This window comes from Schistocerca gregaria, chromosome 8 (assembly GCF_023897955.1).
Source record: "Schistocerca gregaria isolate iqSchGreg1 chromosome 8, iqSchGreg1.2, whole genome shotgun sequence".
NCBI lineage: Eukaryota > Metazoa > Arthropoda > Insecta > Orthoptera > Acrididae > Schistocerca > Schistocerca gregaria.
In genome coordinates, this window is record NC_064927.1 from 53,992,249 (window position 1) to 54,011,231 (window position 18,983).

The 18,983-nt window shown below is 47.8% G+C and overlaps 1 protein-coding gene across 1 annotated transcript in view; it reads right to left on the reverse strand.

Annotated features, from left to right (window-relative positions):
• LOC126284649 (dual specificity protein phosphatase 14-like) overlaps nucleotides 1–15,269 on the reverse strand; it is an 89,605-nt gene extending 74,336 nt beyond the window's left edge. The window contains exon 1 of the mRNA XM_049983737.1: nucleotides 14,692–15,269. Within this exon, the coding sequence (XP_049839694.1) occupies nucleotides 14,692–14,807 (116 nt within the window). The 5' untranslated portion in view covers nucleotides 14,808–15,269. The remainder of the gene's footprint in view (nucleotides 1–14,691) is intronic.
• Nucleotides 15,270–18,983: the final 3,714 nt, after the last annotated feature.

An 18,983-nucleotide genomic window follows, 5' to 3' on the forward strand; every position in this document is an offset into this window, starting at 1 on the left:
CAGATCAGTCAATCATCCAGACTGTTGCCCCTGCAACTACTGAAAAGGCTGCTGCCCCTCTTCAGGAACCACACGTTTTTCTGGCCTCTCAACAGATACCCCTCCTTTGTGGTTGCACCTACGCTACGGCTATCTGTATCGCTGAGGCACGCAAGCCTCCCCACCAATGGGAAGGTCTATGGTTCATGGAGGGGGGTGGGCGGGGGGGGGGGGGGGATCTGTGTTGAGTATTTGTCAATAAATCGTCATCTCCGAGATAGTTGATAATGTTGGACCAAGTACATTCTTCCAAATCTTACTGCAAATCGACCTATCAAAATGGGTCTGCAATTGAGTGGATTACTCCTATTTTCTATCATAAGTATTGGTGTGACACACGTAAGTTTCCGGTCTTTACGAAGGGATCATTCGACGTGCAAGCGGCTGTATATGATTGCTAAGCATTTATCTATTGTACCAGCGTATAGGATGTGGAATGGCCGCCTTCCCTTTATTAAATGATTTAAGCTGCGTCATTGAAGAGTGGATGTCTCAGTATAGGTTACTCATGTTAGCAGTTGTTCTTGCTTCGTATCCTGGAACAGTTAGAACAGTTACTTCGTCTTCTTTGCTGAAGGAATTTCGGAAAATTCTGTTAAGTAACTCATCTGTAGAGCCGCTGGCATCAGTAACATTTCATTGTTGTCACACAGTGAAGGCATCGATTGCATCTTAGTGCTGGTGTACTTTGCATACGGGAAGAATGTCTTTGGGATTTTGCAGGATTTAGAGACATAGATTCATTGTGGTAAGTTTGTGTGTAAGTTTCAAGCTTCTGTAAATCTATGCCGGATTTTAGAAGCATTTGCTCGGAGTGGTTTAGGGAAACCATGGAAAACCTAAATCTGGATTGCGAGATGATGGCTAAAGGGATCTTAATGCTTTCAACTACGACAGAATTGGCTTATCAGTCTAACCACGAAAAGTTTAGAATTTCTCTTCCGCATCCTTTTCGCTGTCACTCCTCGCAACAGTTCATTTTCATTTACCCTTCGTTCTATACGTTTCTCAGAAAAATTACTCTGCGGTCACGGTGCACGCTTTCCGAGCAGCTGACTCCGGCTCTCCGCATCCATCAATCTTTCTGCATTGGTTCACTACAGTTGTCTGAACGAACACAGCACTTCGTTGCCGTCACTATCGGAGGCCCACGTGACTAGTTCTGCTCTATCTACAGCGTCTCCCAGCTAATACACTCCTGGAAATTGAAATAAGAACACCGTGAATTCATTGTCCCAGGAAGGGGAAACTTTATTGACACATTCCTGGGGTCAGATACATCACATGATCACACTGACAGAACCACAGGCACATAGACACAGGCAACAGAGCATGCACAATGTCGGCACTAGTACAGTGTATATCCAACTTTCGCAGCAATGCAGGCTGCTATTCTCCCATGGAGACGATCGTGGAGATGCTGGATGTAGTCCTGTGGAACGGCTTGCCATGCCATTTCCACTTGGCGCCTCAGTTGGACCAGCGTAAGTGCTGGACGTGCAGACCACGTGAGACGACGCTTCATCCAGTCCCAAACATGCTCAATGGGGGACAGATCCGGAGATCTTGCTGGCCAGGGTAGTTGACTTACACCTTCTAGAGCACGTTGGGGGGGGGGGGGGGGCACGGGATACATGCGGGCGTGCATTGTCCTGTTGGAACAGCAAGTTCCCTTGTCGATCTAGGAATGGTAGAATGATGGGTTCGATGACGGTTTGGATGTACCGTGCACTATTCAGTGTCCCCTCGACGATCACCAGAGGTGTACGGCCAGTGTAGGAGATCGCTCCCCACACCATGATGCCGGGTGTTGGCCCTATGTGCCTCGGTCGTATGCAGTCCTGATTGTGGCGCTCACCTGCACGGTGCCAAACACGCATACGACCATCATTGGCACCAAGACAGAAGCGACTCTCATCGCTGAAGACGACACGTCTACATTCGTCCCTCCATTCACGCCTGTCCGACACCACTGGAGGCGGGCTGCTCGATGTTGGGGCGTGAGCGGAAGACGGCCTAACGGTGTGCGGGACCGTAGCCCAGCTTCATGGAAACGGTTGCGAATGGTCCTCGCCGATACCCCAGAAGCAACAGTGTCCCTAATTTGCTGGGAAGTGGCGGTGCTGTCCCCTACGGCACTGCGTAGGATCCTACGGTCTTGGCGTGCATCCGTGCGTCGCTGCAGTCCGGTCCCAGGTCGACGGGCACGTGCACCTTCCGCCAACCACTGGCGACAACATCGATGTACTGTGGAGACCTCACGCCCCACGTGTTGAGCAATTCGGCGGTACGCCCACCCAGCCTCCCGCATGCCCACTATACGCCCTCGCTCAAAGTCCGTCAACTGCACATACGGTTCACGTCCACGCTGTCGCGGCATGCTACCACTGTTAAAGACTGCTATGGAGCTCCGTATACCACGGCAAACTGGCTGACACTGAGGGCGGCGGTGCACAAATGCTGCGCAGCTAGCGCCATTCGACGGCCAACACCGCGGTTCCTGGTGTGTCCGCTGTGCCGTGCGTGTGATCATTGCTTGTACAGCCCTCTCGCAGTGTCCGGAGTAAGTATGGTGGGTCTGACACCCCGGTGTCAATGTGTTCTTTTTTCCATTTCCAGGAGTGTATTTTAACTGGTAAGCTTACAATCACAGGAGCAGATACTCTGCATAGAATTAAATAATTATTTCCAAAGAGAAAATTATCAGTGGAAACATTATGGCCATGTCGCGTACAGCGGTCCTGAAGTGGTGCCAACAATTTGACGAGAACCATACACACGTAGGTGATGCCGACGGGGAAAAAAAGGCCATCGACATCCACCACAAACGACAATGTCCAAGCAGCCGAGGAACTGATTGCAGAAACTACAGAGCGGCTGTCGTGAAAATTGCTCAGCAGATTCATATCTCCATAGTCAGTACTCATTCCACTGTCCGAGATCGTCCGCTGTGTCGCAAATTATGGTCTCGCTGTGTTCTTTGAACACCGTCACCTGCGGAAAAAGAAGCAACGTTTACGGCATCTCTGAACTTCCTTGAGAGTTACTTCGTGAAAGGAGATGATTTACGAAGGCGCATCATTACGGCCATAGTACATGGGTCCCTCATCACACTCACAGCGTCTATCGAATGGAGGCACAGCTCCTCGCCTCCGCCAAAGTAACGCAAATTTGATCCATCGGTTGGGATGGGCACGACTTCCGTTTTCTTTGGCTACGAAGGAGCTGTGTACACGGGGATCAATCCACAGGCCACAACCATTAATGCGGAATCGTACTGTGTAGCTCTGACATTTCTGCGCAAAGCCACAAAGAACAAGAGGTATGCACAATTAAACAAAGGCATTGTTTTACTGCACGATAACGCAACACCCCATACGACGTATGCTACACAATTTTTGCTTCAACATTTTCGATTAGACGTTTGAAAGCATCTCCTATACAGTTCTAACATTATAGTATACCTCCTCCTCTTGTGATTTTTGAACAGGGTATTCGCTTTAACCAGCTGAAACTTGTTACAGAACTCAATTAGTCTTTCTCCTCTTTCATTCCTTGTCCCAAGCCCATATTCTCCTGTAACCTTTTCTTCTTCCCCTACAACTGCATTCCAGTCGCCCATGACTATTAGATTTTCGTCCCCCTTTACATACTGCATTACCCTTTCAATATCCTCATACACTTTCTCTATCTGTTCATCTTCACCTTGCGACTTCGGCATGTATACCTGAACTATCGTTGTCGGTGTTGGTCTGCTGTCGATTCTGATTAGAAGAACCCGGTCACTGAAATGTTCACAGTAACAGACCCTCTGCCCTACCTTCCTATTCATAACTAATACTACACCTGTTATACCATTTTCTGCTGCTGTTGATATTACACGATACTCATCTGACCAGAAATCGTTGTCTTCCTTCCACTTCACTTCACTGACCGCTACTGTATCTACATTGAGCCTCTACATTGAGCCTTTGCATTTCCTTTTTCAGATTTTCTAGTCTCCCTACCACGTTCAGGCTTCTGACATTCCACGCCCCGACTCGTAGAACATTATTCTTTCGTTGATTATTCAGTCTTTTTCTCCTGGTAACCTCCCACTTGGCAGTCCCCTCCCGGAGGTCCGAATGGGGGACTATTCCGGAACCTTTTGCCAATGGAGAGATCATCATGACACTTCTTCAACTACAGGCCACATGTCCTGTGGAGACACTTTACGTGTCTTTAATGCAGTGGTTTCCATTGCCTTCTGCATCCTCATGTCGTTGATCATTACTTATTCTTCCGCCTTTAGGGGCAATTTCCCACTCCTATGACAAGAGAGTGCCCTGAACCTCTATCCGCTCCTCCGCCCTCTTTGACAAGGCCGTTGGCAGAATGAGGCTGACTTTTTATGCCGGAAACATTCGGCCGCCAATGCTGATTATTTATCAAAATTTAGGCCGTGGCGGGGATCGAACCCGGGACCGAAGACGTTATGATTGTGAATCAAAGACGCTAACCCTTTTTTTTTTTTTTACTGCTATTTCATCAATAATGCAAAAATGAAACCTCTTCACATTTACCTGATACATTTATTTGTTATTTATAGTCGAAAATTTGTTGAAGCCCAAACGAATTCAAGGACGTAAGTGAAGATATCTGCTTGTTGAATAATAACATGACAACGAGAATTGAAGGAAACAGACAATTTGTCTTCAGCAGTCGACTGGTGCGGGGAAGCTGTTTATTTGTCATCGGCGAGCAAACAATAACGTGTTCCATGTTGTACTAGTTCCTCTCCACTTTCAGTTCTTTTGTATATGCTGACAGTGGATTACAAAAATAAACATTTCAGTCTGAATTTGAGGCGGTTATTTGAAACATGCACTATATACGCAATACCTTTCAATTGGTTCAGTAGCCAGTGACATTCAGATGATGATGGTGATGTTTGGTTTGTAGAGCGCTCAACGGCGCGGTCATCAGCGCCCGTACAAAGTTCCAATTTCTTACAGAATTCAATTTTTACAAAGTCCAATTTAGCCAGAATGATGAAGACGATGATGATGAAATTATGAGGACAACACAAACACCAAATCCCCGGAAGAGAAAATCCCCAACCCGGCCAGGAATGGAACCCGGGACCCGTGATCCAGAAGCAGCAACGCTAGCCACTTTTTTTTTTTTTTTTTTTTTTTTACCAGCCGGGAATCGAACCCGGGCACTTTGGATTGATAGTCTGTCGCGCTGACCACTTTTTTTTTGAGAATGCATAAAAAAAACAAGGCAGCCATGCGCAAAAAGTTGCCAATAGAGTGAACTAAAAAGGGCCATCTTGCTCGCCGCGGTCACATTGCTAGGCGGGCGGCCAGGAACGGGCGGTCGTCATTACATTGGACATCACCAGCCACCAATCGTTGGAGCGCCCGGGGCCGCTGCACACAGTCAGAGACTGTTTCTGTTACCATAGGGGAATCGTGGAAAGATCACATCTACAAGTTAATGTCTTCTCACACCCGGCACACCCCAGCTGGGTGGTGGGTCCATGAATGACGAACCCAAATAGTTCGCAAAAAGGTTCCGGTAATCCTGTCTGTTCGTTAAGACCAGAAACTCGTCGATCATATAGTACCATAAATCGAGGACGTCTTTGTCTACATCGCGGTATATGTAGTGTATCGCCATTCCTCGTACCCAATTAACCGCATTCATCCGGGTCATAGGGAAATAGACAGCGTCGGGATGAAAGAGTTCTTGGGGTAAAATCGAAACGTAGGGGCGGCGGAGCAGGAAAGCCAGGATCTGGCGGATCAGTTTCCAGCACTCACGCGCGGGGCCACAGTTCAGTCTATGTTCGTCCGTGTCTAACGTCGTGCAACGGGGGCACACAGGGTCGTCAATTAGGTGAATGGCATGCAGCCGTTGTCGGGTTGGAAGTTTCTCGTTAACGACCACATACCACGTCGACCGCACGAAAGTAGACAGGAACGGCGCGTGGATGGCTCGCCATACCCGTGGCCAGTCGACCGTAGGGTGGTGCCGTACAATGTCGTTATCCGGAGTCCAGTGCTGGAGAGCACTATAATAAGTCTTCGCTGTCGGATTCCGTGTCTCCGATATAACCCGCAACACATAGCTATGCTCTACGAAAAACGTTCTAATATGTGACAGCGAGGGCGATAAATGTCCAACTGGTACCGGTGGGTACAGCGTACGTGGGGCCACTTCTTCAATCAGTAGGCCGGGGAGACTGGCTGTTGGTGAAAGCCAGAGTCGCCTCATGGAACGGAGATACAGTGCCAGCGCTCTGTGCTTGACGTGAGTGAGTCCAACACCGCCTTTGTCGAAGGGTAAAGTAAGCGTAACAAAACGGATCTTGAAAACAGCACCATCGTTCACCACGTGTCCAAACACTGCCTGTATCCTGGAAGCCATCGTGTTCGTTATCGGCAGTACATGGGCGTAATGGTTAAGGTGAGAAGCCATGTACACATTGACGTATTGGGCGCGTTGCAAAATGTTCAATGATCTGAATTTATTGAGACGAGCCTCTAAACGGAGTCGTCGTAAGATCATACGATACGTAAAGGCCGCCGTGCGTTGTATTTGTCGATGGAGTGATATCCCTAAACACTTGAGCATCGGGACCTTTGTCAGAGGTACGGCCAGACCTGTAGGCATTCCGCGTCCTACCTCCATGTAGCGTGATTTCCGAAGGTTGAGCACACTGCCTGCCACCGCCCCATACTGGTGGAGCCAGGAAAACGCCGTGTGTATTTTGTCACCAGACCGTGCTAAGAACATCACGTCGTCGGCGTATGCACCACATCGAAAGGTTACGGAACGGAGGGTAAGTCCTTCTAAGCGTCGCCGTAGTCCGTGAAGCGCTGGTTCGAGGGCAACGGCGAAGAGCATGGCAGAAAGAGGACAACCCTGCCGGACGGACCTGTTGACACGGACGGGGGCGGACCGACAGCCGTTGATCGTAATCCTCGTGACAGCCCCATGGATCAATCGAAGCACAACAGACGTCGTCAGACGCGGGACACCGATGTGTTCCATAACAGCACGCAGGAAACCATGGTTAACGCGGTCGAAAGCATGGTCGAAGTCCAGCGCAACAAGAGCGCCTTGGAGGCGGCAAGTTTGCATGAGCGCCACCACGTCTCTATAGGTGCTTAAAGTCGTAAACACATTAGTGTCGCCCCCGAGGCAGGTTTGATCAGTGTGAATGGCCGCCATTACCGTAGGTTTGAGCCTCTAACGGAGCATGCGTGTCAACAGCTTATAGTCAGTGTTTAGCATTGTCAACGGGCGAAAATCAAGAGGGCGACGGCCTCCGCCGGGTTTGGGTACAGGGATCAAGAGACCCTCAGTAAAGTCAGATGGTACCTGAAAATCGGCGTCCAGGAGTTCACTGTACATCCTGACCCACATTGGGCCCATGAGATCAAAGAACCGCTTGTAAAATTCAAGAGGGAGGCCGTGAGGGCCAGGCGTTTTGTTGGGAGAGCCACGCAACAGAGCCTCTCGCAGTTCTTCCAAAGTCACCGCCGACAAGAGCGTAGCATCATCTTGTAGGTTCCGAGAGACTGGTAGGTCAGATAGGACTTCCCTGACCCCTACATTCATGTGGGACTCCCTCTCGTAAAGAAGTTTATATGACTCTGTGAACGCTCGGACGATATCCATTTGTGCGTCAACGCGTCGCCCATCCTCCGTCTCAACCTCGGTAATGAGCTGCCTCTTGCGTCTTCGGCGTTCTTGAATGATATGGTGGAGGGAAGGTCGTTCACCACGAACATCATCAGTCGTCCTCGCTCGCACTCGCACACGCGCAAGACGTACGGCGTTGATACGAAGCAATTGTGCCTTGACGCGTTGTACTGCTGATTGTCGCTCTGGCGACGGCGGTTGTACAGCCAGTTCGCGGAGCGCAGTATAGTAAAAATCAGTAGTCGCAGTATACCAGCGCGCTCGGTCGCGTCCATAGCTGACTAATGTTCGGCACAGTGCGGGTTTTGCACACCGTAACCACCATTGAAGTACAGAACGGTAGGCGGGTAAACGCCGGTGGCAAGTGCTCCATGTGGACTCGACTGCGCGTCTGCAATTTATCTCATCAAGAAGGGCCACATTGAGGCGCCACGGACCCCTACTTCGGCGGACGCGCTGGCGGGGAAGGGTGAGAGTACATACATATGCGAGGTGATCCGTGAACGCTGCCGGCCACATCTCAGCGTCGACAACGGCCGATCGTAGGCCGCGGGTGACGTAGACTCGATCCAAACGGCTCTCGGAGTGACTAGTAAAGTAGGTGTGTGCTCGACGGTCGCCGTGTTGGATGATCCAGGTGTCCAACAAGGCCAAGTCCTGTACAAGTGCCTGGAGTGCCGGGCAGGTGGTATAGTGTGGCTCCTGGTCGGATGGGCGGAGCACACAATTAAAATCGCCGCCTACTACCAAGTGGTCGGTATTGCCCTGGAAGAGCGGGGCTATATCTTCGGCAAAAAAGGTGCGCCGTTCTCTCCTTTTGCCGGTGCCTGAAGGAGCATATAAGTTCACCAGACGTACTGTACCAATCGTGAGTGCGACCCCCCGGGCCGACGGTAAATAGGAGACATCAGTGGTCATTATCCCTTCCCGCAGTAGAATCGCCGTACCTCCGCCGCCCACATCTGCAGGCATAGTGTAGGCGTCATATCCGTAGGCATCGAGACAGAGTCCTGATCGGACTTCTTGAAGGAAAACAACGTCCAGATCCGCAGCGCGTAACGTATCCTTCAGCATACGGGTCTTGACATCAGATGTAATGCCATTGACGTTGATCGTGGCGAGGCGGTATGCCTGGTCCATCAAGTCTCGGGAGGTGACCATGGTATGACAGGAGGGCAGTAGTCGTGACGTGGAGCGCCGGTCTTGCGAAGTGCTAGGCAGCGACGAGAGGTGCTCATGCCGCCCTAGGCGTCTGTCGCCGGCCGCGTAGACGCTGCCATCGGCATCGGTGCATCGTCTTGGTCCTGAAACGCATCCTGCAACTCCATCTCCTGCGCCCAGTCGCCCAGGGACGTTGACACCACTGGATCTCGAGAGGCAGACGGAGGCAAGGGTGCATCCCCGGTGTCGGAGGTGCGGTGATCTCCCGCATCCCCATGTGGTCCAGACCCAGCGGTAGTGGGAGAAGACGTCGAACCGTGTGAGACGGTAGGGTCGCCTGTGTCGGCGCTGTGGAGCGGTTGAGGCACCTCGTCATCCAGCGGTGTCGCCTCGGGCTGTTCTACGTCGTCGGTTGTCTTGCGCCGCTTCTTATGACGCTTGGGTGATTTCTGCTTACGCTGCCGCGCCTCTGTTTCCGACGTAGGGCAAGGGGAGGACGCTGCATCCTGTGCTTCAACTTCCATCGCACCGTCGGCGAGCCGTTGTGACGGTGCGCCTGGGTCCGACGAAAGGACATCAGTAGCATCAGCACTGAAAGACGCTTGGGGCTCCGTGGAAGCTACTGCAGGGTCCTCCAAAGCTCGCACCAATACAGTGGGGTCGTCATATACAGCTGGCGTCTCCCGTCTCGCCGCCGCATCATACGTAATCGGCAGAGAGGTCGGTGTCGACGGACGAATCTGGTCGGTCGAGGGTGTCTGCACGAGACGGCGTTGCAGGCATTCGGTACGCATGTGTCCCGTCTGGCCACAACCGGAGCAGGTTCTCGGCTGACCGTCGTAAATAATTATTGCCCTGCAACCAGCGATCGTGAGATACGAAGGAATATGGCGATGCAGGTCAATACGGACTTGTCGCACCCCGTTAAGGACAGGGTAGGTGTCGAAGGTCTTCCATTGTTCGGCCGTGTGGCCGAGAACTGTTCCATAGGGTCGAAGAGCAAGGGTGACCAAATCCGCTGGAACTTCAAAAGGGAGCTCAAACACGCGCACATTTTGGATTCCCAATCCAGCACGTTCAAGCGTCACCACACCCACGTTTCCGTCTGAGTGGCAGAACCGATAACCTGCCATCGAGCGTCTGAGAAGTTTGTCACATGCTTCGTCGTCAGTGAACTTAAGATATACGACGCTGGAGACGATAGATAAGTGGATACCGATCAACTCGTTAGGATCAACATGTACCACATCGCGTAAAAAACGCTCTACTTCGTGGGCCTTGAGTCTAGAGTACGTAGTGTCGAACTGCAGCTTGATCGTGGCTTTCCGATACGAAAGAGCCATAGTGTGTCAGGAACGTGACGGCAATACGTAACACTAGCGCGCCGGCGCGGTAAACAACAACACACCCGGAAACGCGACACGGAGCGGCCGGGACGTACCGCACCGCTCCACAGCCAAAGGCCGACTGTGCCTCTAGACCACTGGTAAGAACTGGTATAGCAAAAGTAGTACGAATATTCTTTTCTTCCTCGTGCTGAAGAGACGCAATGAAATTACGATGTCATTCTCTTCTTCATGTTGTAAAGTGCGTAAGTACTTTACAGCAAATTCCAATTTTGCATGGTACCCTCCATCATATTACGCACTACCAGCAACGTCTCGGCTGAGGCCAGGTCTCCTACTGAGGTACAAACAGAGAATCAGTCAGTGTGGTCAATGATGTACGGCTTGAGCAGCTGCTGTACCTCGGCCTTCTACGTCGCCCAAACTCAGTTCTCTGGACTTTTATGCCTGGGGTCATCTGGAAAGAACGTCTACAGCACGCCCATTGGTTAGGTTGAAGAACTGGACCAGCGAATTGTGAATTTGACAACATTTACGACATTGGTAACTTAACTGGAAAGACTAGTGAAGTATTGTATCCACATTCGTGAGAGGATTTTGGACTGTTGCATTCCATTTTTATCTGCTCTATGCAGCGAAATCCGTGTCTCCATCTAAAATTTTTAGGCCCATACTTTCATCCATTACCAATCTTGTTTGGGGAAAGAAACCATCGTATTAGGGAAGGATGGGGAAGGAAGTCGGCCGTGCCCTTTCAGAGGAACCATCCCATCACTTGCCTGGAGCGATTTAGGGAAATCGCCATTACCAATCTGACGGTAGCATGATGCCTCACGATGTTTCCTGACAACCGACCCTTTCTTTCAGTCAAGTTCTATAAATCTATTTTCCCCAATTCGATTCAGTATTAGTTATTCGATCTAGCCATCTTCAACATGCATCTATAGCACCACATTCTTAAAACTTGTAGTCTCTTCGTGTTGACATCCCACTTCCGGACGCAGAAACCATCAAAAACAAATTCTGCCAGGGTACTCTCCAAGATTTAAATTTGCACTAGATGTTAGCGAACTCCTCTGCTGCTTTTGTTACTGCTGCGATTCTGCATTTTATATTCTTTTTACTTTGGCCATCTTCAGTTATTTTTCCGCCAAAACAGCAAACCTCTTCAGTGGATTGTAGTGTCTCATTTCCTAATCTAGTTCTGTCACTAACACCCGATTTAATTTGACTATATTCCGTTACCCACGTTTTACTTTTGGTGATGTTTATCATATAACCCATTCTCAAGGTACCGCCCATTAAGTTGAACTGATATTCCATATTCTTCGCCTTCTGTGACAGAACTGTAATGCCATCATCAAAACTCAGTTCTTTTATTTCGTCTTCCTGAACACTAATCCCGTTTCCAAAGTTCTCCTTGGTTCCCTTTACTGCTGGCCAATGGTACAGACTGAATAACACAGGGGCGAAGTTACAGTCATATCTTACTGTCTTCTCGACTACTGTTCCTGTTTCGTGAACTTCGACTCTTTCAACTGCAGTCTAGTTTCTGTACAGCTGTAGTTAATTTTTTGCTTCCTATACTTTATTCCAGCTGCCTTTCGAGTTGCAGTTAAAATATACCAGTCAACAAAGCTTTCTCTAACCTACAAATGCTGTAAACTAAGATTTGCCTTTTTTTCAATCTACCTTGTACGATGATGTTTACAATGTATAAAAAGTTTGTATCATTAGAAAGGAAAAAGAAAAGAAATGATCTAATTTGTATTTCACTGCCCGCAAAAAGAAATTTACGTCGCGGTTCGGTACAAGGATTTACGAAAAATCATGTTTGGCTTGTCTCTCTGCAATTTATCAAATGTTTTCTGCGACTGTAATTCTTATACTACTGGTACTTGAGTTCAAGCGTACAGCTACTGTAAGGCAGCATAATCGATGATGGCAGATATACAGAATCTGCTATGAGACTCGGGGAGCCGTTCGGTACCAGTCACAGTTCGTTAGCTGGAGGACTGAAGTGGCGATGCAGACCTAGATGTGCGGGATTGCGGGCCTCTCCTGAATGATGCGCGTCAGCTTCGAAATCAACCACTCGCAGTGTTTCTACATACATAAATATTACAGAAGGAAAAGTTAATACTTCTCTTCTTGTGAGGAAATATTTTAGCTGGTGGAATAGACGCAGTATCCTTAATGCCTTGTTGGTACAACTGAGCAATAAATTTTCGATACGGCTAAAGCATTTCCTGCACCGTACTTTACCAGAAATTTTAAGACTTATCTGGTGTTGTGGCCGTTCTCAAGACCAACACTGGCAAGCGTCAACTCAGCTGACTGATTTACGCTGTTTTCTCTTAACCAGGTTTAGAAAACGTTATTGGACATGAATGTGCGTACTTGTACGGATTACATTTAACATAGGCTTCCAGCAGAAATGTTAAATTTGTAAACAAACCACAGACACTTAATCTAGTCTTCCTTGAAGTTATTCACAACAGTTCGCAGTCTTTCGCTATTCGTGTATTACCAATGTGTGTGTGTGTGTGTGTGTGTGTGTAAACTGTAAATGCTTTATTTTCGCATTTTTTCCCCATCAGAGTGGTAGGCAGCTACTGACAGGCGATTTACTCAATCTAAACCCCCTAATGAAAGAAGACCAAGATTGAGATCCTGTTGATGACGAGGTCACTAACGGTAAAACGCAATGTCGGGACGGACGGGACAGGTAACCGGCCGCGTCCAGTTCAAATGAACCGTCCCAGGATTTGCCTTAAGCGATTCAGGGAAACCGTAGCAAAACCGAAATATGAGTAACCAGACTGAGATCTCAACCTCCGTCCTCCCAAAGCGAGTCAAGTGAGTTGCCTCCTAAAGAAGAGCTGCTTCAAGAAATTTTGGACGTTGTGGGACCCCACATGGACACAGTTTACCTCAGGAAGCGATGTGAGTTCTACTGTTTCCCCATGTTACAACCGTACGTTGTGGAACACAAAGAGAGGGAAATCGTAACGAAAGGGAAAGCCGGTTTGCGCTTGAGCGTGGCGCACGGTGTAGCGAGGATATCGATTGCCGATGGCGCGGCAGTAGCAGCCGACGTAACAACGCGACGCGGTGGTGTCTACACGTGAGGGCCGGTTCTCAGGCTTCGCTCGCACTTTAATCACCAGCTGTACGTCCAGACCGAAGTTTAAGTCAGTGTGCGTGATACAGTTGCGTGCACGCTGTAGCAGGGCCGTACGATGCACGTCTACAAGTAGGCCCAAACATATTGCTCGACCTACGCACAGGAATTTGTCTACACGACCATTGCTCTGCTTGCCTGCGTAATGCGTGATGCAGCAACGCCTACATGTAGGGGGGTTTCACAACCGTGCCCTAGACAACTTGCTGCGAGTTTTCGCAGCTTGTTGGAATTTGACACTATGTGTAATTTACTGTTCAGTGTACTGTTTGATTATAATATAAGAGCTGTGAGGTGTTTTCTTTATTAATGACCACTCACGACTGCCCTCTAAATTCAGCAATGCCACACGTGAGTTCTTTTCATACATCAGCACACAGAAAGAAATACATTTCTGTTCAAAGTATCACTTTTACAAACAGAACACGCGAGGCGAGACATTGTCATGGGAAACTTGTTTGTAATAAATACGTATCCACAGTTTTTCTACACTATCTCTATTCAGATTGAGCCACAATTGTCGGTCTAATAAGAAACACTTGCCACGACAATGTGCAAACTAAATAAGACGTACAAAACAGCCTGAATTTAATGTGACTTGCAGGCATATTTTTGAAATAATGTAATACTACAAGTTAGGGAAGAAAGTAGTTCTTTGGACAGGTAGCAACAAGGCACATATGTTACGGAGGTAACCAAGTAATGAAACGCCACATCGCTGTACATTTTCCACTGGCAACCGCAACTTTTTGTGTACGTGATTATTGATCGATCAGATATCAAGGAAAAAATAAGACATTCGGAACTCGTTATATTACTTTCAAACACATAGACAAATATTGGTTTACGAAGTGAAACCCATAATATATACGTAGATGTTATCAAAAACAAGACAGCATTCGTAACGGTTTTAGCCATATTTCGTACAGTTTACCCTTAATTGTTTAAGTGAAAATTATCACAGAGCACGCTGTGCGTGTATTCGTTGGAGGCAGTAAGCCCTCTTCAATATGGAAGCAGCTTGATTCTGATAGTTTGGTTTAAGCATTACTTTCAGACCGCTTTTATTCTACATACAAATCAATGACAGCCACAACACGAAGACTGCTGTGCCAGTAGGCCATATGTTACAACACGTGAGGAAGTATTCGAATCAGAAACGCTATTCTACGGCTAGAACCGCTTATGAGATTGAAACGAGAGATAGAAACTCAGAGAGCTGGATTGCCGAAGTGTCCGGCGTCTCTTAAAGCTGGCGCTACTTACTTGTCAGACTCGCCAGCTGCGGACACGCCGAGCCGCAGCAGGCCGTTCTGGTCCTTGGCGATGATGCAGGCGTCCGCATCTTCTATCTTCAGCACGTCCTCCTGTAGTACTTTCATCGTAGCGGACAACGACGCTCACTTTAGCCTAGGGAGTACACGGGATGCCCAAGTGTTCTGGAGACCCCGGTGACTGGACTGGGCTATAATCCCAGATCCAGCGAAGGCGAGGGTGTAGCAAGTAGTTAATTTAGTTATAGCCGATGGTGAATTAAGTGTTTACGGCACTGCGGATTGATGGAACTTTACCGCCGTGCTCTGTAGACTGAAACGATCCGCAGCTCCTTTTGTTTGAGCTGTACGCGTTCCCGCAACGGCGAGGAACCCTGGACTGAGCAGAGCGAGTACTCGTTAGAAACGCCAGGACCGCTGCGGGGGACTGAAGCTCCCTGAACACGTGGACGCAGCTAGCACGAGCTCTGTGGCGTCTCACGCTGGTTGCCGTTCGCTTCGCGACTGGGGGGCGTCTGACTCAGTCATTGCGGCGCTCACCTGTTTTCTCGCTGACGCGGGGATTCCTTTACCCCTCCATCGCGGCCGCGCCGCCCAGCCAACCACGGCCGCCCCCCCCCCCCCCCCCACCCAAACCCGCTCGCGATGTCACACAGCAGCGAGCAGTCAGTCGGTTTGCGGCAGCCGTGGGGCCCAGGTCTTTCCGGCTGTCCTTCGTTGCGATTGCGCAGGCTCTCTGCTGCGTGAACATCTCTCGACGAAGACGGCTGTCGGAAGCGTGGCTATTCTGGCACGGCGCTGTCGGCCAGCGACGAGAAACATTTGGTGCCGTGCTAGTGTTCTCCCGACTGGAATGCGCATAATCTTTTCTCGCACACATTTGCGAAATAACACGCGTAAACAATTGTGACGTAATCACGTGGCACAGTTGGACGGCATTCTCGTTCTGTACAGCCGGTGTACACTATTCTCTTTTTAGGATTTGTTAATATCGCCAACAATTAAAGGATTCTTATGTTAAAAGATCTGTTGGTAACAAAATATCGGCAGCAAAATTTTCCATCATCTTCGATTCGCAGCAAACCATCTGCCAACAGAAATTATGTTGTCTGTGGCATGATAAACCGAGCAGGAAAGGGACAACAGTCTGTAAATATTGGAATTAAAAAATGTCTTGCGATTTTCTTTTATTAATTTTGAAAAATATTGCTTATATTCTGGAGGTATTCTGTTCTGCACTTTCAGGAAATACTATTACGATTTTGTTTAAACAGCCTATTTATTGACTGTTTGTATAATGCGTGTAAAAATATGTGACTGAACTTACCATGATTCATGGTTCATGACCAGAATCTTTAACTGAATGCTGAACCTACGTATATTTCACTATTATATTTTTTAAATTGGAGTGCACAGTAAAAATCCGTCGTAAATGTTTTACAATATGTCTTCTGTGCAATGTACTTTCCATAGCTGCCATTCTAGATTACTATAACTAACCCAGCGATGAGTTATGCTTCACTGTGTTTCTGATTTCTGCTCTTTGTCACATTCTCGTTTTCAAAATGTTAAGCTAAATACGTTATTTAATATGAACATAACGAAACAGAAAATGTTTCCGTTGTCTATGGTGCCTCGTCAGTCAATAGGTAAATGCAACACTGAAACCCTAAAGGCTCAAGCGATTAATTCACAGCGTTTCCAGATATTATAAGTGTCACTTACCGATTCTTTCAGCGCTAGCAATGTCTGTTGACGTGTAACTGGCTGGGAGAGTCAGTACAGAGTCTGTTGTGGAGCCTCGGCTGCTAAAGCAGCTTCGATAAGTTTTAAACCTTACTTCAAGAGTAATAATATGATAAGAGATAAACTACAGCTCTTGCACTGTAGTGTGTACAATGAGATAAACTACTATTTTGATGTGTCAAAAACGACTAAAGAAAATGAATGTGAAGCCCTATTCCAACGATAACATCGAGGTTGTTCAAGGATAGTTTTGAATAATCTTCTATAAGGGACTGAGAGCTGTTGTGGCTCCTTGCAGAGTAATAATGTAATCATTTGTTTTGCTTGTTATCCCCACTACTTCTGTTTCTGTGAAAACAGCTTCACAACAGTGAAAAATCGCGTAATACGCAATCACAGAAACATACAATTCAAGACACAGACTGATGCTCTGGTGTGGTTGCTCTGCTTTGCGGGAACAGCTGGCCTTTCATTGCATGAAGGCAACCCACAACTATACGAGGAGCGCATCAGTCAACTGGCCAATACGAAGTTACCCAGACTGGTGTGTATAAACATAAACGCTCCACCAGTATTGTCGGATAAAGGAAACCGAGATAGAACAGAGCAGTCGTGAATGTAAGCTTAAATAAGAAGAGTACCGTGGCCATTCTTTTGTCAACAGCAAGTAATCTCAGTGAATGAATCAAGCATGTTTCCAAAATGTACGTATTGCGCATGCCACTGACGTATACAAAAATAAATGACTCTAACAAATCAAACGTAACGGCATTACCCAGTAATGACCGCCAGGTGACAACTTGCCTCTCTCACCAAGATAATCAGAAAATGTCGGTGAAAAACCATCGAAATGTTGTCGTCAGCCTTAGGGTTCTCACTGTGTAACTCTAGCGTAGAGTGACAGCCGTAAATAAACTTCTCAACAGATTAAAATCCTGCACTGTTACGGGTCTCATGCCCAGACCACGGTCCAGACTTGAGAAGAACCCTCACCACATCCTCGGCACTTGAGTCCGCCAGTGCCTCCGTGCTCTACTTCTCACGCACTATAGAGACGTTTCTGCGCACTTTCCTAAATCACACTCCATGCCTTACTCTCTCTTATCGACGGTGTTGTCACAATCTATGAAAAGTTGCTCGTACCTGATGGTAGCTCTGCCATGAAACATAACAAATCCACGTGGGCTGAAAGAAATTTGTGACAAGACATCTGTAACCCAGTGAATCACAAGGACGAGGTTATAAAAAAATCCACACTTAACTGATCGATAAATAAGTATATTGATAAATAAGATTGTGGAGCTTAGCACGTTATTGATGTGGATAGTCCCGACGGAGGTTCGAGTCCTCCCTCTGGCATGGGTGTGTGTGTTTGTCCTTAGGATAAATAAGGTTAAGTAGTGTGTAAGCTTAGGGACTGATGACCTTAGCAGTTAAGTCCCATAAGATTTCACACACATTTTAACTTTTTTTCTTTTTTTTATGGGTAGTCGATATGAGGTTGGCACAAAAGGGTAATTCATTGCAGCCAGCATCAAACCAGTCAGAAGATTCGTCATTTCCTGTCAGCAAGGGCGCAGTTCGTAGTAATAGACGGCAAATCATTGAGTAAAATTAAAGTGATATCAGGTGTTCCCCAGGGAAGCGTCTTGGGACCTCTGCTGTTCCTGATCTATATAAATGACCTGGATGACAATCTCAGCAGTTGTCTTACGTTGTTCGCAGATGATGCTGTAATTTACCGACTAGTAAGGTCATCCGAAGACCAGTATCAGTTGCAAAGCGATTTAGAAAAGATTGCTGTATGGTGCAGATGGCAGTTGACGCTAAATAATGAAAAATCCGTTGGAATTCGATTATTCAATAAATAGTAAAATTCTCAAGGCTGTCAATTCAATTAAGTACATTTACATATACAGCTACATTTATACTCCGCAAGCCACCCAACGGTGTGTGGCGGAGGGCACTTTACGTGCCACTGTCATTACCTCCCTTTCCTGTTCCAGTCTCGTATGGTTCGCGGGAAGAACGACTGTCTGAAAGCCTCCGTGTGCGCTCTAATCTCTCTAATTTTACATTAATGATCTCCTCGGGAGGTATAAGTAGGAGGAAGCAATATATTCGATACCTCATCCAGAAACGCACCCTCTCGAAACCTGGCGAGCAAGCTACACCGCGATATAGAGCGCTTGCACAGTTTGCCACTTGAGTCCCTGTGACGAAACGCGCCGCTCTTCTTTGGATCTTCTCTATCTCTTCCGTGAACCCGATCTGGTACGGATCCCACACTGATGAGCAATACTCAAGTATAGGTCGAACGAGTGTTTTGTAAGCCACCTCCTTTGTTGATGGACTACATTTTCTAATGCTGCAACTTCTCTGTATACTACAGCATCATTCGCGAAAAGCCGCATGGAACTTCCGACACTATCTACTAGGACATTTATATATATTGTGAAAAGCAATGGTCCCATAACACTCCCCTGTGGCATCCAGAGGTTACTTTAACGTCTGTAGACGTCTCTCCATTGATAACAA